At 44.2% G+C, this 27,627-nt stretch overlaps 1 protein-coding gene across 1 annotated transcript in view; it reads right to left on the bottom strand.

Moving 5' to 3' along the window:
* The window catches only part of TRERF1 (transcriptional regulating factor 1), a 66,361-nt gene that overhangs the window by 12,506 nt on the left and 26,228 nt on the right, over nucleotides 1-27,627 (bottom strand). Inside the window, exons 2-9 of the mRNA XM_033144846.1 lie at nucleotides 10,907-12,580; nucleotides 8,159-8,208; nucleotides 6,887-7,040; nucleotides 5,852-6,112; nucleotides 4,789-4,819; nucleotides 3,151-3,164; nucleotides 2,123-2,492; nucleotides 41-107 (exon numbers count right to left, since the gene is read on the bottom strand). Of these exons, the coding sequence (XP_033000737.1) occupies nucleotides 41-107; nucleotides 2,123-2,492; nucleotides 3,151-3,164; nucleotides 4,789-4,819; nucleotides 5,852-6,112; nucleotides 6,887-7,040; nucleotides 8,159-8,208; nucleotides 10,907-12,322 (2,363 nt within the window). The 5' untranslated portion in view covers nucleotides 12,323-12,580. The remainder of the gene's footprint in view (nucleotides 1-40; nucleotides 108-2,122; nucleotides 2,493-3,150; nucleotides 3,165-4,788; nucleotides 4,820-5,851; nucleotides 6,113-6,886; nucleotides 7,041-8,158; nucleotides 8,209-10,906; nucleotides 12,581-27,627) is intronic.

Below are 27,627 nucleotides of genomic sequence, written 5' to 3' on the forward strand. Positions count from 1 at the left end.
GATAATGAGTGATGTCTGAATACATGAGACTAATTCTTACGGTTCTACGTCAATGGTCTGTTCTCCAGGTCCTGGGGTGATCGGGACACTGGCTCCATCAACGCTATCTGTAAGAAAAACAAGAATATGTCATTCTGTGTGCAGGCAGGCACTCCCTTCACTAGTACAGATTTTTATCTTTCTGGGAAAACCTAACAGAAAACAAAACTTAATCGGGACAAAGGGTTGTATCCAACTAAGCAGTACTCAAGAGTAGAAACACTGAAATTAATTGACCCGAGTTAGTCAAAGCCATTAATTTCAATTGGTCTACTCTGAGTAGGACTAGCACTGGATACAACCCACTGACTGAGCCATAGCTCAAGGATAAGAATACACATTTTCGTACAGACAGTCTCAATTAAACAGATAAAAGATAGCAGGGGATGGGGGAAAAGCCTCTCCCTGAGATCCATCAAAGTAGACAGGGATGGCAAACCTGTGACCTTCAAGAAGTTACTGGACTAAAACTCCCATCATCCCTGGCTATTGGCTATTGCTGGATGCGACTGATGGGAGTTGGAGTCCAACAAGATCTGAATAGCCACAGGTTTTTAAGACAGATTCGTGTGCTCGACGGCATCTGTATATATGAATATGACTAGTATGAACTTCACACTTGAGACTATTTTGTAAAAATATTGTGAGTTAAAACTGCTAAAGAGATTATTCAAGGCCACAAGCAAGTAAAATTCTGCACTGATGAAATCGGGGTGGGGGGTGGGGATTGTTAAAACCATGGTGTAACCATGTTGAAAACTGTCCCACTGCAAACTAGCGGAGGTTCTACAAATGTATGTTCGCCCCCCTATGAATGTTATCTGCTATCTTCGTCCCTTGATGGTGCTCCAGAACCCGAGGTCTGAGACCATACACCTTTTTTTTTTTTGCACCCACACCTTTCATCCAGACAGTTCTCATGACAAGAACCTAAGTGGAAATGACATCATGGCCCCCATGCTCAAGAAGCCCCACCTGGTCCACAGAGAGACCAGTGCAAAACCAGACCAGGATGGGGAGTTTTAAGATGCCAAATCCAACGATCAACAATTGTATACAATGCATCTTTGTTGCTGAACTATACCAAATGAGGTTGCGAGTGAAGGGGCTGGGGTTCAGAAGTTTGAAGGCTCCTTTGTGTAAAAACCTCCCTAGCAGGTCAGAGAGAAGACAAGGCTAGAACCCTTTTTTTCTAGAAAAACAGGTGCCCGTAGACATCATGAAGTTGTAACAGGAAGTCCCACACCTTTTAACAACAACAACAAGAGGTGCTGGGTACCCTCAAGTTTTTCCTGGGGGGTGGGGAGAAGCACTGGCTTTGACTAGAAATTCTAGTTTTGTGCATGCAAGCTATTTGCTGTTGTTGTTTTTAACGTGAGTTTATATATTCTACCTCCCACCTGCAGCCTCAAGCGGTACAGTTTATCAACAGATATATTATGTGGGGCAAGTGATCATGTAGCTCGATCCTAAGATGGATTGCATGGATTCCGGGGGCAAATGAAGGAGTCTTTCAGGGTGGCATCTTCCTGGGGATATTCTACAATCCCTCCTCTTCGGACACGTGTGAGCAAGAGAGAAACTGCTATCTGAGTGACCGCAAAATAAAACGCCGTGGGATGTAAAAACCAGCACTGTGCTATACAGAAGTGAGGCAAGTCGTCAGCATGGATACTGGGTAAGTTTACAGCAGTGGTTCCTAAACTTTCTCCCCCGTGGACCACTTGAAAATTGCTGGACCACTTGAAAAAAAATGGCACTTAATTTCTGCCTGTTGTAGCAACTGTAACGCACTGGGGCTAGATACCGTGTGATTTTTAATTGTACTTTAATGACTTCTTTTACGGCTTGGGTTGCATTTTATTGCATCCCATAGAATCTGCATTGCGATACAGTAAAACGCAATGCAAGAAATAAAAGGCACGATAAAACACAACTAAAAATCAACATGTGTGTTCCATGTGGACATGTCATGAACCACCTGTACGAAGCTCACATACCACAGGTGGTCCGTGGACCACAGTTTGGGACCCCCTAGTTTACAGCGCATCATCATCATCATCATCATCATCATCATACTTACTAGATCGACAGAGAAGTATCCGGGGAGTGGGTGTCAAAGGTGTGAGCGGCAGCTGGGGGTGAGACGCGCCGTGAGCGGATGTGATAACGCTGCTGAAGAGGCCAGATCCATGACGTACCGGGCTGAGCATCGGAGGTGGGGTGTAAGGAGGGGGGTCGTGAATGCTGTCAAGAAGGTGGTCTCCTAGGATGCGGGGAGAGCGGAGCTGGCTTTGGTACAGCGTCGAGCCCAGGTGGGATGCGGTGAGGTTGTAAGAAGGTGGCGGTATGAACAGAGGCTCAGGTCTGTGGCGGTATTTTTTCTTGTCTTGAAACGGTTTGAAGCTTTCTTCGGAGTTGGCAGTGCTTTGGTGCTGTTTTTTCTGGAGGTCCTGAACGGAAGGTTTTCAGCATTCAGACAACTTAAGACGTAACATGGGCAAATTGCATCGTGTACTTGGGAGTCTCAGGCGGAAACGGAAACCTGAACCAACTCACAAGCCTCTATGAACCAACCTGTATTTTGACATCAACGAGGTGACACCCCAAAACAACCTCCACCATTTTTTTCCCCTTTGGTTGATAGCTAAGAAGTGGGCATCCACCTACCTTCCCTCAGTTCCTCAATGGTCTGGCAGAGTGTGGGATTTTCCCAGTGGTGAAATGATTAGCAAATTTAAGTTAAAATGGGCCAAGCTAAACCAGAGATCTCCCTATGTACATTGGCAGCGTGACAGGGATCTTGACAGATCTGCAGAACAGCCCCAAAATATAGAGATATGTAGGTATATTCAAAGTCTTGCAATTTCAGCAGCCAACTTATCTTTGATATTTATTTCCACTATCAGATGTGTTCATGAAACCATGCTTCGGCTCATCATTGGTCTTTAACTTGCTTTATTGGCATGCATGACACTGATTTTATGACTTGTGCTGCAGACCTCGTTTGCTGCTTATTTTACGTATAGGCTCCAGTTGTTTTAAATGATACCATCCTCATTTAATTGCACATATTTCATTATTTAGAGAGAGAAAAAAGTGATGAACTACTAAATCAGAGAGCTCTCTAAGCAGCGTACAAATAAAACAATTGACCAAAGCATATCTAAAATCCATTAAAAAAAACTGAAACACAAGTATACACACAATAATTACCTTTAAAACATGGATAAAAAGAATCAATTTTAAAATAAATAAATACAGGAAACAAAATTGCATTTGGCTGGCTTGTTGATACAAAAAAAGCTTTCAGCAAGCACCAAAGTGGTACATTGCTTATGCTATAAGTTTGCTTTCCGGTATGTGGGGTTGTTGTTTTTTGTTAAAACTTCCCATTTTCAGGGGGGGAAAGTAAGAGTGGAATCCTAACCTCCGCCTGCCTCTAAAACCAATGGAGTTAGGATGGTGTCCTGGTGCATCTCTGCTGAAATCCACATGTGGAGAGAAGCATCAGGAGCTGAGAAACTCCCAGTTATACAGAGAACCCAACCATGCCCAGGCAGGAAGAAAACTATTGCCAGTGTTTTTCCTGCGGGTTTCTGCAGGCAGAAAGCTTCACAGGATTGTTCTGAGGGTAAAATATACAGGGCGGGAGAACCATGTATGGCACTTTCAGCTCTTTTGGAGGAAAGGGGGGGATTAAAAATGAGAAAAATAAATGAAACCCTCCCACAAGAAACATTACACAGGGCAAAATGGGGACAAGAACACTAATCTCCATGCCCCTCAACTGCTGCCCACCTCCATGAGTTGGAGGTCAAACACCTGAAGCAGGGAGCTTCCAGGACTCGGGGAGGGGGCGGCGCTCCCTGTGCGATTCAGACGATGCCACAAACTCACAGAGGTTGACAGGCATGGCAACTGAGGGGGAATGAGCTTAGCACACTCATATCCCTGCTCCCCCCATCCCGCCACATTCGCACAGGGGAGTCTACTCCCCGAAGGTGTCCTTGAGAATTCACACAAAGATATCTATAATCTGCTTTTGGGGGGGGAAAGGTGATTGTATGTATAGGGAGGAAAGGAAGGAGGAGACTTAATTAAGTCCTTCACAATACCTGCCAAAGTATATTATTCTTACAATAATAATTAGGCGATAAATGCTATTTATCCGCAGGAGACAGTATCAGGCAAAATCCCACTCAGCCCTGATCCCACATTATTAAAAAAAGAAAATGGTTTTGAGCAACATTAAAAACATACAAGCACAAATAACACTGATAGGCAATAAATCCCCCTGCCTTTTTTTTTTTTGAAGAGGGGGGGGGGGAGTAAAGCTTCCCGTTTAGGAATATTGGGACAATCCAGAAAGAAAAGGCTGCTTCTGCCTGAACTGGAAGAGACCAGGGTACCCGTTAGGGCTGGGCGATTTATCAATATATCATCCAAAACTGAAGTCCATATTGTGACATTGGTTTCATAATTTTTGACCTGGCAATATATCACGAGTCATGGTGTGTGGTGTGTGTGTGTGTGTCTCTAGGAGATGAGTAATTATATCAGGCATGGGCAAACTCGGCCCTCCAGATGTTTTGGGACTACAACTCCCACCATCCCTGACCACTGGTCCTGTTAGCTAGGGATGATGGGAGTTGTAGTCCCAAATGGGCCGAGTTTGCCCATGCCTGCATTATATATATATATATTAGGAGACATCAGAAGGCAGCCCTGTGTAAGGAAGCTTTTTACGGTTTGATGTTTTTCTATATTTTAATATATGCTGGAAGCCGCCCAGAGTGGCTGGGGCAACCCAGTCGGATGGGAGGGTACAAATAATTATATTATTATTGGTGGTGATGATGATGATGATTGTAAGGTGGCTGCTCATGAGTAACCAGCCTGACGCCGAGGTTTCTGAAACTAGGTTTCTTTATTGTGCAAATATGTACAGTGCAGCCATAAAAAGGCGTCCAGCTTATCCTTCGGCAGAGTCCGGGAATGACCCCATCCGGTTCTTTGCCCAGCACAAAAGGCGCGGGATGCGGAACCCCCGCCCACCCCCTCTGCGTCTTTCCCCCCTGCGCAAGTGGGGAGACGGAAGAGGTGCTTCCCCTCCAGCCTCTGCTTGGTGTGCGGGCTCTCCTTCCCTGTCCGAGCCCTGACTCCTACTTCCCGCTCCCATCTCTCCCTCCCCACTAGAGGGATCACTGCCTTCCTCACTGGAGGAAGAAGAATTGCTCAGCAGTTGAGGCGGGGGCTCGCGATACCGATGAAGCCCTGGCAACTCCTTGCCTTGAGGCGAGGGCAGCCCCCTGACAATGATGAATGTCATCACCATCATCCAGTTACAGGTGGGTAGCCGTGTTGGTCTGCCATAGTCGAAACAAAATAGAAAATTCTTTCCAGTAGCACCTTAGAGACCAACTGAGTATGTTCTTGGTATGAGCTTTCGTGTGCATGCACACGAAAGCTCATGCCAAGAACAAACTCAGTTGGTCTCTAAGGTGCTGCTGGAAAGAATTTTATATTTTGTGTCACCATCATCATAAATCACAATGTGGAAAAAAACTGTGAAGCCAGCCAATACCTCTACATAGCTCCATACTTATTTCAGACGTTGCAATATATCGGCATATCGCGGCATTTAGCTGGTGATATATCACAATGTCGAAATCCAGGTATCGCCCAGTCCTAGTACCCAGTATTGCGTATGTCCAAACAGGGGTGATGTTTTAACAGGAAGCACTTTTTAAAAAATGCAGAGGGATTTACGAGGCACCCGTAGCACAGTTAGTAGCAAGAGAACACTCACAGAGGACGGGCAAGGGCTGGCCACGTTAGGGGAGCACGGCGGAGAGCAAGTCATCCTCACAAGAACGGGCATCTCATCATCTGAGACAGGCTTATCTTTAAGCACGGTGCTGCTGTCAGCGGCCTGCTTGCCGGGATCGGGCGACAGCAGCTTAACGGGCACCGACACAGGCATGACGATGGGGACGAAGCTCTCCGCCTCGGAGGGCAGCTGCTCCCGCTGGTGTTGGCTCTGGGGCTGCGGCAGGCTCTCCCCTTCGTCCTGTGCAGACAACCAAAGGCATTCAGCCTCAACCGTGGACTGCTCCCAGCTAGAACACTAAAAGGCAGCACAGACAACAAATAAAAGTCTTCTGGTACTCTCAAGGTTAGCCAGCTTATGGAGGCATTGGCCACTGTGGGCCCACTATGTAGCGGATCTGTCAAGTCTCAGTTGTTGCTCTACGCGGTAGGGGGGTCAACACGGCTACTTCTCTGGAAAACACAGCATGAAATGTGGCACGTGTGCATCCCAGGCAGAAGAAATGCCTCAGGACAGAACAGGAAGTTGACTCAGGTGAGGCGAGTAGAGAAAAAAAATCCCTGTTTCGGGGGCAGGGATTATTGGTTTGTCGTTCTTAATTTTGTTATGTGTTTTGTGGGTTTTACATTGTAATTTTATGCTGTGAGATCTACAGATGAAAGGTGGTGTACAAATTTAATAAGAATAATGGTATCATAAGGAGGCGTCGCAGTGTGTTCACAGCGAGGAGCCCCTTTCACTTGGAGGCTAGCCAAACCTTGAGCCTCAGAATAGCTCTCAGGTCCACATGACATCAGACATTGACAGATCTCCATCGATAGAGAATGAACATACTAGAAAACGAAACTGGAGAAAGACACATTTCTTTGACAATAGCAGGATCAGATTGAGAATCATCGTATTAAAAGAAAGAAAGAAAGAAAAAAAGAAAGAAAGAAAAATTGCAAAGCAAAGCAAGCAGCGAACTTTAGTCAAAAAGAGTGAAGGCCATACAGCAAAACACCACAGTGTTACCTGTCTGAAGACAGGAGATGCCCGTATCCCTCCATGAGACCTCATGTGGCCATTTAGGGCTGGCAAACTCTTAAATTCCTTCAAGCATACAGTGCACGTGAGTTTGCTCTTTGTTTCAGATCTCTCACTATGAGTTTCTTTATCGTGAATGCTGCTGCAGAAAGGAAAGAGAGAGACATGTTTTGACGAGAATGTTCCCAAATGCATTTTAATCCAGCCACATACATGTACTCTTAAAAAAGGATAATCACAGATTCTCTCTGTGACAGGGCCAGCTCGAGACATTTTGCTGCCTGAAGTGAAGGACCAGGTCTACTCTAGAGCAGGGGCAGGCAGAAAGTAGATGGGGATCTGCTGGCAGGTCTTCAGTAGACTGGCATGGGGTTCTGACTCCCAAATGTCTAACAGAAACCTTTCCTGCTGAGTCCTGACCATAAGTTAGGCTGCTGAGAAAAAGAGAGATTGGTGGGGAAACAGGTGTACATTTATTAACCTGGGATGAGGGTGTGCTTGTGTTTAATTCTTACTGTACATACACCCTTCAGAACCATTATTTTGCATGTAGTTTGAACAGTTCTAGTAAACAAAACAAAACAAAACAAAAAGCAGATCCTGCAAGTCTGCCAACCCCTGGTCTAAGGAGATCATGAGCTATATTTTCCTCAGAAAAACATCCACTGTCAGAATCAATTCTGCAAGCAAGTGTTTTTTCCCCTCTTTTTTTAAGCAATCTTCTCACAACTAAACTATTTTTGAGTGAGGATTAATGAAATTTCTCCTTCAAATGCTGAAAGTGCTTGCCGTTTATTACTGTTGTGAGGTTTTAGCCTGATCCAATTCATGGCTAATGAAAAGGTGGAGAGCAGACAAGCGTTAACTCAAGGGTCACTTTTATGCAGAAGGTTCCATCCAGTGCTATTTTCCTGGAAAAAGAGGTGCCAGAATTTACAATGAAGACCTCCGTTGTTCTCTTAGAATGGCAATGGCGCCCACCTGAGAGGTGCCGGAAATGAGTTCCGGAGAGTTCTGGCTGAAAAAGACCCCTGGTTCCATCACTAAATTAGTCCCATGGGCCACAGACTGAGGAAGAAATGGGCACCAAAACCATTAAGTCAAAGATTGGTAGAATAAGTACTTGATGCTTCAAAGCTCTAGAAGATTCTACTACATGGCCAATAAAACACATAGGTGGACTTGCACAGAGGCCACTATTTGAGGACTTTTGAAAAAACGAAAGTTAAGAATACATATGTAGCTATATCACAAATATACCTTTGCTCGGGGGAAACTGACTGGAGTCTTCCATCAGGCAGATGGACCTGCTGCTAAAGGAAGAGATGAAAATACTGGTAAGTATCAGCATGCTGAAGAATCATCTATCCAGACCCACACACATGTAATGACTCATTCAAATAATCATTTAAAGAGTTTCACGCAACCTCCCCTGCCCAGATGTGTGAAGGTGAAACGATGCAGTTATGCTAACTGGTCTTGTCTAGGGAGATCAGAAGGTTCCAACAGCTACGGAAGTGGAAGTTGCCATTGTGTTTCCTTATTTGCCCATGTCCAATGGAAATCAGTCTAGCAAATAGGATCAGTATTCACTGTTGCTGTTGCTTTCAGCCCACAAATTACACATAAATGATCACACTTCCATTGTGTTTCCTTTGCACTGAAATATATGGGCTGGAATAACTTAAAGGTAAAGGGACCCCTGACAGTTAAGTCCAGTCGCAAACGACTCTGGAGTTGCGGCGCTCTTCTCGCTTTACAGGCCGAGGGAGCCGGCATTTGTCCGCCCTGCAGTTTTTCCGGGTCATGTGGCCAGCATGATCAAGCCACTTCTGGCACAACGGGACATCGACACCAGAGCAGCGCACAAAAACGCCATTTACCTTCCCACTGAAGCGGTACCTAGCAATCTACTTGCACTTTTTGGTATGCTTTTGAACTGCTAGGTTGGCAGGAACTGGGACAGAGCCAAGTGAGCTCACCCCGTCGCAGGGATTCGAACCGCCGACCTTTTGATCGGCAAGCCCAAGGCTCAGTGGTTCAGACCACAGCGCCAGCCCCATCCCTTAACCTGCGGAATAAGTTAGTGACATCCTAATTAATGGTGTGAACTGTGGAAGCTATGCTTAATGTCACCACATCAGACAGCAAGACAAGCTGCAGCAGAATGGAAACAGCGCTGCATGCAGTAAGTATAAGGCAGAACGGGGGGGGGGGATGCCTTCTTACATCCCTAATCATGTCCCATCCACAATGATGTGTATGTTTGTGAAGCCCGTGACCAGCTGCACATTCGGTGCTAGTGTGAAGGGGCTGTATGCACACACAAATGTACAGGAACAGATAGAACATCCAGGGAGAATCATTGGCTTAGTTTGCAGAGACAGACTGTGGCTGGTGCATGTACTGACGGACTGACCCTGTTCCCCCTTCAACAAGTGAGGGGTGCTCATTTGAATATGCCGTTTTCCTAGCATTGCACAAATAAGCCAGAACCTTTGTAGAAAATTGTTTATGCTTGCAGAGAACTTTCAGCACTCTGCCACCTCTTTTTGCTGCCTGCACAAACCAAGTCTAAATGGGATGCAATCTGGGACTTAGGAGAGGGGACAAAGCCTGCCTCGCACTCCAGGCACTGGGTTTACAGGGGCTGCATGGAGAATATTACTGTGGGAGCATAATGTTCCCCCTTCCACCTGTGGTCGGCTTGCCTTCCACTAACAGAGACCCCATGCTGATAATTAATCTTTTGAATGCAGAATGATGCTGAATTCTCCACTTAGGGATCTCTGTAATATAATATATAGACCCTCCTTTAATTCATATCCCAGCCATCAGAACTATGGACATTTTTTTTCTAGTTTAGCAACACGCTGCCTATTTAGGAGAGTGGTAGGTATACAGCGCTAATGAATGCTAAGTAGTTACCTGACTGACCGCTTCTCCTGAAAATAACACGCCTGGACCTTGCGAGTGTAATCCGAAGCCCTTCCCTACATGCTACCGCCTAGAGAGGCCCAGATGGTGGAAACGATGGGCAGAGCCTCTCCCTGTGGGAATGTCCTCCCAAGTGAGGCCTGCTAGCACTGACACCAGGTAAAGACTACCCTCTCTTCACCAGGGCGTTTAATGGAATTGGACACAGCCAGGTCAAGGCTTTCCTGTCAGTGCCTTTGGCACGGAAGCTGGCATTTTGTGCTATGAATTGGGTCTTTCTTTTAAGAAAAACAACCGCCGCCACTAGAATTTAAACAAGCACAAACTTGATGTTTTTAAAGTATGTCGCCTTCAAGACTGCCCTGTGTTAGGAGGCCAACAAACCAATTTAAATAAATAAATAAATGCTGCCCATCTGACTGGATTGCCCCAGCTATTCTGGGCAGCTCACAACAACAAACAACAACAACAACAACAACAAAATAAAACATCAAGCATTAAAAACCTTCCTAAACAGGGCTGCCTTCAGGTGTCTTCTAAAAGTCAAATACAGTGTAGCTTGGTTTTCAAACAGCTTAGTTCCCGAAAGTTTTGGCTCTTGGACGTCGCAAACCCGGAAGTGACTGTTCCGGTTTGTGAACTATTTTTAGAAGCCGAATGTCCAACGGGGCTTCCATGGCTTCTGATTGGCTGCAGGAGCTTCCTGCAGCCAATCAGAAGCTGTGATTTGGTTTTTGAACGTTTTGGTAGTCGAATGGACTTCTGGAACGCATTCTGTTCGAATTCCAAGCTACGACTGTAGTTGTTTATTTCCTTGACATCTAATTAGATGTTCCACAGGGCAGGCATCACTACCAAGAAGGCCCTCTGCCTGGTTCCCTGTAGCTTCACTTCTCGCAGTAAGGAAACCACCAGAAGGCCCAGTGACCCGGGTAATAAGTTGTGGATTCACCAAACTGTTGTGCCAGTGGGAGCCTAGAACTTCTGAGGGAATTCCATTTCACACGGCAGAGGCGAATTTGGTTTCTGCTTATTCCCAAACTCAGATAAAGGAAAGGAAGTATTACATACCTGAGGCCACATTGGACCAGGGGACAATGGCTGTGGCCCTTTGCTATCCACGTGCATCCTTTCTGGGGGTATCAGAGGTTGCTGAGGGACGCCACCAGCGACAGAATTCATGTCCTGCTGAGCTGGACCCTCCGTCCCTTCTGCCAAGGGGAATCCAAGGTGTGAATCCATCAGTGCCTGAGTCTTGTTGTTGGTCTGGAAATGGTTTGGCTGACTGGCATCTCCTGGTGGCTGCTGCTGCTGCTGCTGCTGCTGCAATAAGCTCTGTGAATACAAATGCCGGAAGGGTTGCTGCTGATCTTGATAGAAGTACTGAGGCACTGCTCCCAGCTGAATGAGTTGCACAGAATGACCCCGATCCTGAGAGTACTGATGAGTCTCGTGCAGAGGCTTCTGGTCAGGATCTCTGTGAAAGGCAGGAAGTTGCATTTGCATCTGCTGCTGCAACTGTTGCATCATAGGCTGTATTGAATAATACTGAGCTGTTTGCACCGGGCATTGCCTCTGCTGCTGCTGTTGCTGCTGCTGTTGCTGCTGCTGCAACTCGTGTATTAAAAGCCTATGTTGTCCTTGGTGGGACTGCTGTTGCTGCTGCTGCTGCTGCAGATAGTATTGATCCTGTTGTAGCTGCTGCGGCAGCAGGTGCTGAGAGTGCATTTGCTGGAAGTGGGCCTGACCCTGATGCATCGCAGGGTGCATCTGCAGATGGGCTAAATGCTGCTGTTCGTCATAATAGAGGGGTTGTTGGTGCGCCATCATGTGCATGTGCTGCTTCTGTGGCGCGCCAACAAAACCCTGGTGGACTTGCTGCGGCACCTGTTGGTATCTCTGCACGGCGGGCTGCTGCTCCGCCGCAGGCTTCTGAGACAGCAGTTGCCGAAGGGCGCTGTCGCCAGTGCTGCCCATCGCCGAAGGCTGGATGACCTGAGATACGTTGTTGACTTGGATCCTTAAGTTCTGGTTTGCAAACACTTGGGCGAAGGAGTCCAGCTTATGCAAAACGCCACTCGTCATTTTCTGCGGCCTGACCTCGTTGGCTTGGGAACACAGATGCTCGTATCCGTCGGTTACTTCGCCTTGCCCCCCTGAGCCCCACATGACGTTTTGGTTGTTCCTCACTGGGGCGTGGTTCCCAGAACCCAAATGGGCCCAACTGGATTGCCTAGGAGAATCCATCAACCCAAGGGTTTTGGACCCAGCATTCAAAGCTATGTTTTCCCTAGTGTCTTGAGGGAACGATGGGGAGAGCGGAGATTCCTGAGTTGCATCCATGGCTGATGTTCCATAGCTGTGGTTTAACGGTGCAAGGGAATTTAGGTGTTGTTGCTGTTGTTGCTGCTGCTGCTGCTGGTGGTAATACAAGCTTTCGTTGTTGTTGACAACATGGCTTGTTTTGTACAATTGCTGATCTCCCATTTTCTCTCAACAAAAACCATTTAATTTTTAATTTTTTAATTTTTTTTAAAGAAACCGCACACCAAGATCTGTAATCCCTGAGAAATCGTCTGTGAAGTTATTTATTTTTTTGGCTCTTCCATTTGCACTACGGAACTAAATTCTTTCTGAATGGCTGTTCCCCTTTCAGGCAGAGAACGTTTCATTCCTTCATTAAACGGGCCGGAAAAGCATCAGATTCATTCTAAGAAGACAATATACTCAGCGTACTCTGGACACCTGGGAAGGGAAAGGAAAAAGATGTAGTTGGTTTGTTTGTTTGTTTTCTGACACCTGTTCTGCATACCCTTATCAACTTTCCTTGGGACAAGAGTGCACCTAGCATACTTAAAACAGAAAAAAGGAAGGAAGGAAAGAACACTGACCCTACTCAAAAGTGCAGGTTTTTTGTTTCATTTTTTTAAAAGGTAATTAAATCTTATCATTGAGAAAAAGAAAAAAGCACTTTGGGGAGGCAACTTACAATGACTTTCTGCTCTTCATTTCTATGCTCTAAATACTACTTCAATGCCACACCCCTGGGATTTCAAATACAATGAATTGGTGGGGTGAGTAGCTGGACTGCAGATGAAGAATTCCACTCCCCAAAAGGAAATGTCAGGTAATCATCATTGCTCCACCCACTTGCCTTCCCCACCAAAGAATCCCCTTACCTCCCTATGGAATCCCCCAAGAAGCAAGCTGTCTGGCTTAACAGAATGGAGAGTGCTTCTCCACCTCTTTTCCACAGGGTGTGTCTCAACACAGAGTTAAGAAAAGCGAAGTACACCCAGCCATCACACTCTCTCCTGCTCCCTCCAGTCTGCCCCAGATTCTGGCTTCCTTCTTCCACCCGTTCTCCCCCCCCCCCAATTGTATATGAAGGTCAGAGTAGAGGAGTCTAACATTGCTAAGGCAGTAAGAATGCAAAGACAAGAGTGAGTTACTGGGGGGATGTAACATAAAACCTAGAGGTGGCTACAAACATCAGAAGCTGTCTCATACAGAGTCCATCTACCGGTAGTTGGTTATCATCTACACTGATTTGCAGTGGCTCTCCTGTATTTCAGACTGGGGTCTCTCCCAGTCCTACCTGGAGATGACAGTGATTCACATTCTGCATGCTGGAGAATAATAATAATAATAATAATAATAATAATAATAATAATAATAGTCACTCTGGGCGGCTTCCAACAGAACATTAAAATGCAATAATCTATTAAACATTAAAAGCCTCCCTAAACAGGGCTGCCTTCAGATGTCTTCTAAACGCCTGGTAGTTGTGTTTCTCTTTGACATCTGGTGGGAGGGCATTCCACAGGGCGGGTGCCATTACCGAGAAAGCCCTCTGCCTGGTTCCCTGTAACTTGGCTTCTCGTAGTGAGGGAACCGCCAGAAGGCCCTCGGCACTGGACCTCAGCGTCTGGGCAGAATGATGGGGGTGGAGGCGCTCTTTCAGGTATACTGGAATGAGGCCCTTTAGGGCTTTAAAGGTCAACACCAACACTTTGAATTGTGCTTGGAAACATACTGGGAAGGTCTGAGAAGAAACACATTGAAGGTCTACTGGTTAGCTACAGGGTGTAATATCCAAGAAACCCTTCTGAAGGTTTCTTCTTCAAAGAACATTTGGTCTACCAACTATCAGACCTTCTTCTGTTGCCCCTGGAAGGTATCCAGAGCAGACACCAGGTCTATCAGCTGGTCACATGGATAGACTTGGTGTCCAAGAAGACCTTACTGAAGTCTGAGTCCAGTTAGAAGCCACACCTACCAATGTGCCCAAGGCTGACGAAGTTGGCTTTTGGGAAAACCTCTTGATGCTGTCTGGGCCAGACAAGTCTCAAATTTTACTGGGCTTACCCTTCTCTTCTTTGAGAAGTTCTCCGTTGCTGCTGAAGGCCAGAGCTGACACCAACCTATTTGCTGGCAAAAGTGGGTAAAGAATGACCTACAAGAAGCTCTCTGGAAATTTTCCAGACCGGAGACCCACTGAGCCTTATTCTGCAAGCATCAAAGAGTGATGTGTTGAGCCTCTTTCCCTTGTGCCCCAACACCACCACATTTTAACAGGTGCATGTGTGCTAGGCCTCAGCCTGGGATGATCTACTGAAGTATCCATCACTACCTGGGCCATAGCCCTCTTCTGAAGATACAACCCTCACACAGTGAGGTGGAGAGCAGGAAAGAGGCCTTTGGTCCTACTCTCTCTTGCCAGACATACCAAGGGGGTTCAACTCCTGCAGTTCTCTACTTGTGAAGATTCCTTGCTGCGGATGTTCAGCTCTCACTTTGCAGAGGATGATGGGGACTGGTGATGAGAGACTAAAAGAGTGGGAGGGGTCAATGGGCTTCTTCTGCTAATTCATGTCTAATCCCGTGTGTGTGTGTGGAAGACTGCAGAGGGCTGGAATGACTCACCAGCACAAACACATTTATTTATCCTGTTTATATCCCACCTTCCCTCCAGGAAAGTAGCACACATGGTTCTCCCTCTCCCCATTTTACCATCACAATAACCCCGAGAGGTAGGTTAGGCTATAAGGGTGTGCACCCAGTAAGCTTCATGGTTAAGGCAGGATTTGAACCCTGGCCTCCCAGTTCCCAACCCATAACAGAACCACTAGACCACACTGGCTTGCTTAGCAAATATCAATGTCAAATTTCAGACCTGAAGCTGGGTTGTGTTTTTTGGGGGTTTATTTTTTTGGGGGGGAGATTAAATTTAATGTCAGAAGTATTTCCTCTCTTTTAAAGGACCATAGACTACTTCTGACCTCTTCCTTGAAATCGGGCAGTGGGGAAGATGGAAAAGCACAGAGGCTCAGATATTGTTTTGTCTAAGGAATGCTCACTGCAAGAACCTTGAAAACATTTGAATTAGAACAGTTACAGCACTGCAAATGTGATTAAGCTGACGGTCTGAGAAAGGAGGGGAGGAAAAAATGCAGTTCTTAATACCTTCTTTATTAAAATTCTGGGGGGGAATATTGCTCATCTTCTTTAAAGAACCACTGTGGAAACTACAATAAAAGCCCCTCCCTCTACATAAAGGGATAACAGTGTCTGTCTGTCTGTCTGTCTGTCTGTCTGTCTGTCTATCTATCTATCTATCTATCTATCTATCTATCTATCTATAACAAAAAAACCAATGCCATCATTATTCTGAAATAGGAGGACTATATTAACTTCTCATTAATTGCACTTATTCAATTTAATGCAAAAGAGTTAATTTCTTATGGACACAATTATTCCCAAAGCAGCCAAGCAATTCTCTTCCATAAATGTCAGCTATTATCTTTTGGCTAAATTGCTTTATTAATTTTTTTCCAAGATACTTCAAATATTTCTCACTGCTGAGAGTCATGCATTAGAGGGGAGAGAAAACTCGGCGCCTGCTTCAAAATGCGAAATGGATTTCGAAAAACGAGGCAAGGTTCAAATTTTAATAGATGCGCAAGATATCAAACATATTGAAAAGGGTATCACAGAGCTGCGAAAGGTGCAGCAACGGGTGACCAAAAGTTATTAAGGAGTTGCAATACCTTCCCTATTAATACCTGTACTAATAGAGAATACTAATGGGAAGGTTAATACTACTACTAGTAGCAGTAGTATTTGTATATAGCCACCCACCAAATAAATATTCCCTGGCAGCCTACAAACACTACAATGCGCTCTCTCTCTCTCGCTCTGTGTGTGTGTGTGTGTGTGTGTGCATGTGTTAAGAGCGAAAGAGCACTTGCCATACTAAACAGTTCCCCTTGTCGTTCCCCCAACCCCATCCCCAAGCCAGTTTTGGGGGCTTGCAGGGGGAAGAGAAGTGGGGAAAGCCCTGCTAGGCAAGCAGAAGTCCTTAACACAAGCTTCTGCTAATACCCTGTTTCTCCTAAAATAAGACACAGCCATAAAATAAGCCATAGCAGGATTTCTATGCATTTGCGAAATATAAGCCGTTCCCCAAAAATAAGCCATACCCCGAAAATAAGCCATAGTGACGTGGTACCTCCCATTAAAACAGCCTGGAGAGGTGTGGCTATGCAGCGTACCAATGTGACGCGGTTAAAATAAGACATCCCCTGAAAATAAGCCATACTGTGTTTTGTAGAGCGAAAAAAAATATAAGACGGTGTCTTATTTTAGGAGAAACACGGTAGGACTCATTAGCTGAATCCTGCTCAATAAAAGACAGCCAAGGGTTTGTTTTTTAATGCTGTTTCTGTTGTAATAAAAAAAACACAGGCTAGATTTCAAAGAAAGGAAAAGAAAAGAAGAACAAATTAAAAGGCCAAAGTGATCAAAAAGGTCTTCATCTGGTGCTGAAAAGACATTGGCGAAAGTAGATCATTCCACATACCACTACTGAAACCACCCTCTCCTTGGCTGGCCTCAGTAGCAGGGATTTTGCAGAGGAGCCTAAGACCTACATGGGAGGAGGCAATGTTTCAAGTAACCTGGTCCCAACCTACTTAGGGCTTTGTAGGTTAAAACCAGGAAAACCACGGCTTCAAGTCTTGTTATGGCGGAACAAACCACCCGGTTCAGGCATAATGGAAAGCCAATGTTTCTTGGTTTGCTTATCCCGCTTGTGCCATGGAAGGAGCAAACTGGTCAGCGTGCACAAGCATGCTGCTCATTCTCTACAAACTACAATAAGCCAGAAAGTGTGGCTCATCGTTACGTGTGAGCAGAAGAGGCATGCCACTAAATACCAGTTTTTGAAGGAAACAGCGGGACAGGCCAGCGCCTTCGTGCCTGTGGGCTTCCTGAACGCATCTGGTTAGCCCACGTGGGAAGCAGGAGGTAAGCCAAGATGGGCCTTCAACGAGGCTATTCCTATGGTTGAAAAGGTTTGGCATGTTTGATAAAGTGCTTAAAGGGTGGGTAGGGAGAGCCTGGCTGATTATTATTTTTTAACGTACTCTGTTAGCTGATTTTCATTTAACGAATACAGATGGGTTCAGATTGTCATTTGGCTTATCTGCCACCTTCCCCTCCATAATATCTAGGCCAATCTCATTACATAGTGTGATTCCCCACCACTACCATCAACATTAGTGATATGGAGCAAAATCCCCACCATTGTGTGTTCTGGACACAGAGGAATGGCAAAACCAAGCAGGATGCTAAATACTGTCTTTGAATTCAACATGGGTGTTTTTAAAATGTAAAGCAGCAGGTGCCGCAAGGAACTGATAGTTATTGGAACTGCATCAGATGAGAATGGTGTTGTTCTCAACAAAATCAAAAATCTCCCCCTGCCCCACGCCCCTAGTTCTGACAAAAACTGTTCATCAAAAGTTGCCATTTGCCACTGACAATGGTGATGGATTTCCTCCCAATGCAAATAGCTGCTTCAGATGAGAGATTTTCTTCGGGACCATAGCCGGGCTCAAAAGGCTTAAACTCCACCATCATTGTCAGGTGGCTGGTTGTGAGCTTCCAGGGGGAACTGACTGACCACAGCTGGAAAGTAAGGTCATTGTCGTTTCTTTGTCCATGTAGCCCTGGGTGCATCTTCCAATTTGTCTTACAGCTGGTGAGGCTAATCTAACTGTGTCCGCATAACTCTTTCTGCATTCTGTAGACTGTTGTATAAACTGTCGGCTTTGAGGTAACATCATCAAACCTAGTTTCTTCTCCCCTGATGGAAGAATTCCGGTCAACTCAAAAGCTTGCTTGTGATTTTGAGACATTTTGGCTGGTCCTAATAAGGCTATGTGGCTTTTAGATTCTACCTCCACTTCCTGTGGACCAACAATGCCACTTACATTTTTTGTAGACTAATTTTTTTGTAGACTAAGACTGCAATTATATTCACACTTATTAGGGAATAAGCCTCACTGAATACTACAGAACTTACTTCTGAGCGAACTGGTACTTGTCCTTATGCTCTGATCCAGCAAGTCCGTTTTGATGTTCTTATGTTCCATTGTTATTTCTAACCATAAGGCGAGAGAACATACCATCTTGTCAAACGAACATTTGCTTAATAGGCTCCTTAAACGTGCCATGCTTCATAGTCCAATTATAAATCTGATAAACAACACATAAATCTGTGAAGCAACTCCTGTTTTCAGAAATCTCAATTTGTTCTATGTAGCATTTCATGTTGTATTCATATGGCCCAAAATGATTCATCTAAGGCACACACAAAAAGCAATTAAATTAAGGTTGTGAGCCTAAGTACATATCGTAAGGAAATAAGGACACCAAATAGGACTTATTGGAAAGAATGATATCAACCAGCCTTATTCCCAAGTAGATGCCTTAAGGAACGGTATATAAAATAAATAAAGAAGTATTAAACAATGGTAGTTTCACACATTCAAAGGGCAATGCAACCACTATCCAGACTTACCAGTTCCAAAGAATCTTAATAATATATATTCCTTTACTGTAATGGAAATACATGAACACTGAGGCAAAGCACTGTTATATTTCATTGTACTAGGCCAGGTTCACACATCATTTTAAAGTATGGGTAGGCAAACTAAGGCCTGAGGGCTGAATCCAGCCCAATCGCCTTCTCAATCCGGCCCGCAGACGGTCCGGGAATCAGCGTGTTTTTACATGAGTAGAATGTGTCCTTTTATTTAAAATGCATCTCTGGGTTATTTGTGAGGCATAGGAATTCATTCATTCATTTATTTTTTTCAAAATATAGTCCTGCCCCCCACAACGTCTGAGGGACAGTGGACCGGCCCCCTGATGAAAAAGTTTGCTGACCCCTGCTTATACCATGCTTAAACTCATGTCTGAAGGCATGAATGCACAATGTGCCTGTTCACACAGCTGAAATCACATGCACTGCCCTTCCCTTGTTCCCACTGCCCTGCTACAAGGCCTTATTACATCCCCAGCTGTAACAAAAAAAAAAATGGGTTACAGTCCCCAAAAGCTTGTGCCGTAATAAATTTGTTAGTCTTTAAAGTGCCACAAGGGATCAATATTGTTTCTGCTGGAAGAGACTAAACCAGCCATCCCTCTGGAAAGTTTTGTAACTGGATTCCAATATCCACCCCCCCACACACACATCCATCAGATATCACAGATGCAATATGTAAGCATCTGCAACAGTCCTGTTTAAAATACATGCCTCTGGAAAAGAACTGGATCTCTGTTTATGCATACTTTATAAAGGAAATGCCCAAATAAAACCAGGAGTGTTTCCTATAGGAAAAGGGGCTTTAATCAGCCTTCTCAAATTGCGCCATAGTGGTTAAACTAAGCGTCACACTTCCTACAGGCAAGACCCGGGTTTAAATCTCAATTATGAAGCTCACTGGGTGACTTTGGGACATACTCTCAGCGCATTCTACCTTGCAGGTTTGCTGTGAGAAGGGGAAAACAATGCACACTAACTACCTCAAGTTCCATGGGAGGAAGGAGTACTTATAAAATGTAACAAATAATGAAAACAAACAAATAAATTAATAAAAGCAATAAAACTGCTGCCACTTAATTTCTCTCATCCAATCCAATGGGCCCTCTGTCATCCAGGGCAGAATGTAAATATTGCTTAAGTTAGTATACTACCATCACTAAGAATTTATAGAGAGCTTTTTCTATATGGTTAAAGACCTGGGAGTATTAAAAGAAATAACTTATTCTGGCCACAAGTGATTCAAGTACATACCATATCTGGTTCAGACTAGGCCCCCTGAAAACCCAACTGCACGCTTTCGTACACAGAGTTCGTTGCTATGTTTTGTTCTGTTTTGAAAGGCATTCTATTGGAGGAGTTAGTGGGCACACAAAGAGCATTTCTGCCTATGTCCCAGTTTTCAGAGTTTGAAATTGCATCTGTCATAAAAAAAAGCTTCATTATCAGATCTGCAGGCATCCTGGCACAGAAGCGGGGAAGGCCATTTAAAAATAACAATCCCAATGCACAATTCTTAAGGTCTAAACCCAAGCAATTTCTATAATGTTTTCCTGGAAAGAAGGTACACTGAGAGGGCATGGACATTTCCCCCACCGTCAGTTTAATGCTGCAATTAGAAAATGTCTATACTGCTGATATCTCGAAGACTGCCTTCTTCATTACAAACCTGCCTAGGTTTTAAGATCTTCACAAGATGCCCTTCTTTCTATCCTGCCAACATGCAAGGCACATTGTGGACAGACAAGAGGAAGCGCCTTCCTAGTAGATGAAAACCACAGGAGGGGGCAGTGCTCTTCTGCTTGAATCCTGCCGGCTGGCTGACCACAGGCAACTTGTTCAGCCACTGTGAGAAGAGGATGCTGGACTAGATGGGCCACTGGTCTGATCCAGCAGGCTCCTGTTATGCTCTTACATTCCCTAGGGAGCCCATTTCTTGGCACACAGATCCTGCATTGCCAGCTCCTCTTTCTCCGTGAGAAAGCCAAGAGAGCCAGCAGTGCAGGAAGGGAGCAACTTCTTCCTGCTCAGCCCCACATCTTCCACTGCCCTGGGTCTCTCAGTATTTTCAGTGCCATGTAAGTGACCAATGATGCTGAGATGATCACGAAGGGAGCGCAACACGGCCAGTGTGTCAGAAAGGAGCAAAGGACTGTGGCCTGCGGATTCGGCCTACAGGCAGAAGGTTCCTAATTCATGCTCTAGAACCTGCTCACTAGGGAAGTCCATCTAGACTGTCTTCCATTGTCAGGCTTCCTGTTCCAAACTTCCTGTAGGGAAAGGCTTTTTGGCTATTAAGCGATTTGTTTCCTCTGTTGCTCATTTTCAGTTGACTGCTTTATTATTATTTTTAATGCTCTGTCTATTTTCATCTGTTCTTGTTTTCCAAATTTGATTTTATTCTGCAACTATTTAGCTTTGTCGTTTGCCATCTTGGATGTTTAATATGAAAAGGCAAGGCTCAAAGCTAACACAACAAACAAACAAACATTTACAGGGTTGAGATAACCAGTTGTCCATGTAAAGCAGGTTGTTCTGTTCGCACCACGGGACAAATGAGGGTAGTATAACAAATCTGCCATCACTTTCCAGCACATGCTCAGCTTGCACCAACCTGACATTCTCACCAGTCGGTCTTGCCTTGATAACCAAATTGCTATTTCACTCTTCCAGCCACAGAGAAGCAACAAGTGGCTTATATCCATTCAACAAGTCTGTGAGGTAGGTGGCTCGAGTGTGATGTCAAAGGTCACCAGGAAAGTTTGTACCCAAGTAGGAATTTGATACTTGATCTCAATAGGCAACCTACCAAGCTGCTACTGTTTAAGCTGCTTGTTGGGATTGCAAAAATAAAAATAATAATGGATGATTGTTGAGCACTGCTAAGTCATAATATAGAGATCGGGAACCTGTTGCCCTTCAGAAGTTGCTGGACTCCCAACTCCCAGCAGCCCCAGTCAGCATGGCCAGCAGTCAGGAATTGTGGGAGCTGCTACTCAACCAAAAAAAATATATTATTCACAGAGTTCTTAATGACGTTTTCTGGCAATAGTCAAATTAGGAAGGCTGCTGTTATCCCCATTTTACAAATGGGGAACTGAGGCTGGTAAAATTATGACCCCTTGAAGAGCAAGTGGCAGGGCCATGTCCACATACAACATTATATCCCACCTGCATCACCTTGTCCAGGTGCAGGCATAGGTTGTATGGATGTGTGTCTTCCCATGGGGGGGGGGGTTCATATTTAGCCACTGCACTTTATGCAAGCATGGAAGGCCTTTTAAAGATGCTCCAATGAGACAAATCCCAAGAGGCATGACGAGAGGCCACTATATGCAACTCCGCAATATCCCAGCGAGATTTCAAGCCCAATTTTGGGACGGCGGGGCGGGGAGAAGCATCTGAACCACTATCACGGCTTTTCTTCATGTAACAACACAAACATGGAAGCCACTCCAAATTGCTCCTTCCAATGGATGCCTTCACACATCAGACGGTTCACGTGCAGCTGTTCATCACACTAATTGGCTATTTTCTCCATGTTGTGAGATTGGGGGAGGGGGGCAGGAATGTGCTGTGGAGAAAATAATCAGATCCACATGGTGCTTCAACTGCAATTAGTTATGAACAGGCTTAAAGTCTTAATTAATGAATTAATCAGATTGAAAATGTGTATTTTTAGTTGAGGCTGTACCCTGCCAAATGCTCCATGATTAGAGTACAGGCATAAACAATCTGTGTGCATCCTGTGATCTTGGCAACATCTTTTTAAATGCTGTTCCAAGTGATAAATTATTTGTCTGAATTGTTTAGCAAAAGAACTGATGTTGCCATCATTACATATCCTCAAAGTGGCCCCTGCCATAATTTGTCTGCGTTGTTTTAGCTAAGAGGCTGTTGCTGTCATTAAGTATGCTCAAAATGGCCCACATCAGAAAGGGATCATAGTATCTCTTCTACATTTTTATTATTATTCAAACATGGAGATCAGGCCCTTAGGTTATGATCCAGCAGAGAGTTCTGGAGTGTTTAAGCACCAATGATTTCAGTGGGATATACTGGATTCTGGCACATTGATTAATTCAGGCTTGTGAAGTGTCTATTTACCTTGTCACTAGTAAGGGAAGCTTTACAAAAACTGCTTCAAGGCCACAATTGACTAACAGGAGTAATTTGTTTGCACAGTTGAGTTAAAAACCAGAGCTTCTTGCTCACTTACTCAAAGATGTTCATCAAAAAGACAAGAATTCCCTTGCAAGGATTCTTCAACAGATTTTATTATGATTTAGTTTGGTTGTGTATTTTTTGATGTTTTATTTATTCTGTATGACTATTTTTGTTATGCTGTAATTATGCATTTTTTCATGTTGCGAAGCTCCTTGAGTATGGTGTTAACTGTGGAAAAGTGGCACACAAATAAAACAATGTGTATGCATGCATGTGTGTATGTGGAAGGCCCACACAAGTAACACTGGCCTTGGCTTCAATTACTGATGCAACAACATGAAACATAAGCTCATGTCTAAAAATGAGCAATGCAATTCTGTATGCATCTACTCAGAACTATGTCCACTAGTTTCAGTGGAACTTAGTACCAGCAAAACAGGTATACAGTTGTAACTCCAAACAGCAAAACAGACACCAGCGTGGTTCTTCTCCTGCAAGCCTTGTGGACCGATCTCTAGCCTTTGAAGATGCCACCTAGGTTGTAGCACATGTGTGTCTCTGCATCAAGTCATACTGAGCTCACAATGCAAGCTGCTGCTGTCTGCTTAGGACTAGTGAAACAGTTTCCTAGCAAGCCATAAAACAGGGCTGGTGGCCTCTGTGCGGTTAGCAGGTCACCAATTTCACAGGCACGGTCTACTTCAATCCTACAACAAGTTTTGCCACATATCCGATAAGGACCCACTTTGTGCAGTGATCTGACATGGCACACCTCAGGGTAGGAACAAATAAATACTCTTAAATACTCTTAAATTAAATAAATAAAATTACCAAGGCACAAATACCAATTAATACAAGAGAAAACCAGTTCTCTGGTGCCATGGCAACCGTAACAACATTGTGAATCCGCACACACACACAGTCCTTGCATATGGATTATAAACACACTATTAGTTGTTAATGCATCACAGACTTTATCAAGCCCTAAAAAAGAACATCTTCAGTAGCATGAACAAAACCACTGCAACCGATGTGAGGAGCTGCCACACACAAAACGGCACATCCCATGGAGGTATATATTTTTTCTTGAGTGCTTGGCTTGATGGCGGCGGGGGGGGGGGGGGGAATAGCCAGTATGATCGTGAGTCCGGTATTTTAAGAGAGTAAAGGGTAACTTAGGGAAGATGTTTCTTCGGATCACTTTAAGTTCTCTCTTTATTTCACTTTATTTGACAGAGTGATAGGTGCACCACCCACAAAATAGCTGCTATGGTGGGGATCATGACATAACACAAAACAACCGCAATGGGAAGCACAGCATAACATAGAATTTGAGAGACAGCCACCCCTGACACCCTTATTCTTACCACAGGAAGTCAGCAATGTCCTGATGGTCCTGGTTGTGGAAATCACACAATCATGTTTCTCTCTCTCTCTCTCTCTCTCTCTCTCTCTCTCTCTCACACACACACACACACACACACACAAACATTGATGTTCCTGCCTTCTAACTTGAAGCTTTCCTCAGTACCAGGAAAAATATACAAAATACAAAATACCTTACTCTCATTTCACATAAAACATTTATAAAGTACCTATACATGTTGCCCAATAACTTTCTCACTAGGAAGTCTAGGGGTTTTTAAAAAGAATGGAAGTTCAGAGTCTGTTTTACAACCCCTGGCTTAAGTAACTGCAGAGTGATTGTGATCATGAAAAATCCACCCTCGGTCAGGGAAAAGTATTGCGTATGCAGACTTTGAGGGGCTCTTCCAGATGAGACTTCTGAGACATTGCCTGGTTGTTGTTTTTTTAGAGGGTCTTATTCTTAAATTTCTCCTGTCCTTAAAACAAGCTGTTACTCTGTAAATGGAAGCTGCCATAGGCTGTCATAAAACAAATTAAGATAACTTTCCGAAAATTCTGGAGAGACAGATGAAGCACAAATCTAGGGGGGTTGTGCACCTATTTGCCCTACACTGGCTACAGAGCTGGCTCCCTGGCACCTTACATTTCTGTCTTTTAGATAGAAGGCGATCTCATTCTGCGACCTTTCCACCTAGCTGGAATTTTTTTCTTCTGCCACTGCTTTCTGGTGTGAATTGGTTTGTTTTTCCTTGTTTGAATTTAATCATGGTTTGAATTATTCTTTTTGTTGTTTTTTAACAACGTTGTTGTGACCAGGTGCATGAAAAGCATGACTGCTTTTAAAAGAAATATATAATTAACACACACATACACAAACACCACAAAAAATGTCTTGGTACACATCTACCTTAAATCTGAAACTGAGCAACAAACCTACTGAGGCCATCTGCAAGTCTTTAATTTTAAAAATGCAGTTCTGTAACCTCTGGAAAGTTGCAGGAGCAAACATCTTGTAAATCAGAAAGTGAAATCTAGTATTTTTTTTTGTAAGCATAAAGAACATTCAGAAGTTACACCTACAGAAAATCACCTCCAGTAAATCACTAGAAATATACTTAGAATCCTGGTTCTAAAAGTTGTAATAAGCATGCTTTGTAAGTAGTAAAAGAGTAAAGAACATAATAACAACACAGCTACCCCACTGGAAATGGTGTAGTTCAGAACTTTTCCTCGGTAAGAAAATATTGGATGGTCAAAGAGCAGAGTTTTATGACTTGATGTGTCACCTTAAATCTCATTAATGATTAAATGGACATAAATAATGGTTGTGGTTCCTGACAGTAAGCAATTTACAGCAGGCTACTTATAGTCCACAGAAGGTCATCTATTGTATAAAAACATTTCCACCAATCCACCTAGATCCTGATTACAGTATTTTACAGTACAATGGGGAGGGGACTTGCAGAACTTTGCCCACCAGCAGCCATACAATCAGGTACTTGGAAATCCCTCTGTTTTTGTCGACCCTGGCAGACAGTAAAACAGCCTCCGCCAGTCCAGATGTGGTTGTAATCCAATCCCCATTATCTCTAGCCAGTGTGATCTTTGGTCAGGGATGATGGGAGTTGCAGTCCCACAAGATTTGAGAGACCACCATACATGGCTAGTGAACTGCATTCTGATCAGAAGCTCACAAACTTAGCAGGCTTTATTTTATAAACCAACATTTTTAGGAAAAAAAGCTGTTTCTGCTTGTACAGCAATCACATAATTTCCTTCCTTCCTCTTTTATCTCCAATTATCCTCCCGGGCAACTCAGCGACACACAATAGGCTGAGACTGGAATAACTAGTAACAAGCCATGCACCGACAGATGTCGCATTCCAGGATCTGATCCTTGCTTCATATCCTAGTTTGGAGGGAGCTCTTAAACCAGTTTCCTGATTCAGACATCTCGGGAAACTGATTTCAGAAACCAAGACAGCCACTGCTAAAGGTGGGTGCATGAGGAAAGAATGGAGTAAAACACACAAGGAGGAAGTATGTGGGCACCAGCTCACTGCTGGTCCGGTAAACCATGGTTTATCAGGCTGGGATTATTACATCTGGAAGCAATGATTTGCTCATAGCCAACCATGACATTTCATTGCTATGGAGAGATCTAAATAGCTGGGGGTGGGGTGGGGAGTTCGGTTTTCTTTGTGGGGAATTGGGGGTGGGTGGAAGGAAACAACTGCCCTGAGACCTGCGGGCAAAGAGCAGTATACAAATTTAATAAACAATAAGAATTAGAGTGACAGAAAAGGACGTGGGGCAGGGCACACTTTTCCACCATTCCCACTCCCCAGGACTTTACATCTCTGAATTGGAAGCAGGGGTGCCCATATCCAATACTGCTCCAAAACTCTGGAAATAGGTTTTTAAAAGGCAAGGAAGAACTGAAAGGTTTTTGCACTGAGATCAGGTTTAAAGGCTGAAAAAATGTTGGGGGCAAATACCACTACACTGCCAGCCTATTCTCTAAACCAATGTTTTGCTCTGCTCTGAACATACAAAGAAGAGCAGGAGTATATAGGTTCCAGAAAGTCTAGCTATATCCCTGAGCCCACCAAGACATAATAATTTTGCTTCAGCTTTCTGGCATCAGTTTACACAGCCAGCCTTCATTTCGATCAGCAGAGCCTGGTCACAATCCAACGATTCCATGGCCTGTCCATCTCCTTCTGTCTATGCTAGAAGCAGGGTGGCATGCATGTTCTGTAGTGCACACAGGACAATGTGCATGCTTTGCTTCCTCAGATGTTCTGGAGGTCCAAGGAGCTCTACACGTCTACTCTGTCACAAAGCAATACAAGTGTAATACGAGCCCATGAAGGCTTACAGATTATTTTTTAAAGCATTGTCACTGCTGGCTTGCATAATACATTTAAATGTATGCAAATTTTTTAATTGTCTGCTGCCTAGCATTAAAGTTGAGCTAAAAATAGAAGTATTCAATTAAAGGAAGGAAAATAATGTCAGGGCAGTCAAGTTCTAATGATATTTCAATTTTCCAAGTGCCAATAATTTCAGGGTGCTTCCACATTAGATTGTTACTGTGTAACTGCTGCACTTTTGTGAAACACCTTTTTGCAGGGCCTCTTATACAATGTTGTTGTTGTCCTTATTGTTATTTTATTTTTACTCCGCCCACCTGACTCGGTTGCCCCAGCCACTCGGGGGAGGGGGGCTTCCAATAAATATAAAAGCATAATAAAACATCAAATTGTCATTATCAAATTAGGGAGGTTTGGAGTGGAGACTCTACTTGGCCATTTCCCCTGCGCAACAGCTAAGAGAAACGGGAGACACAAGGTGGCAGCTGCAG

The sequence above is a fragment of the Lacerta agilis genome, chromosome 3, assembly GCF_009819535.1.
Source record: "Lacerta agilis isolate rLacAgi1 chromosome 3, rLacAgi1.pri, whole genome shotgun sequence".
In the NCBI taxonomy this organism is placed as follows: Eukaryota; Metazoa; Chordata; class Lepidosauria; order Squamata; family Lacertidae; genus Lacerta; species Lacerta agilis.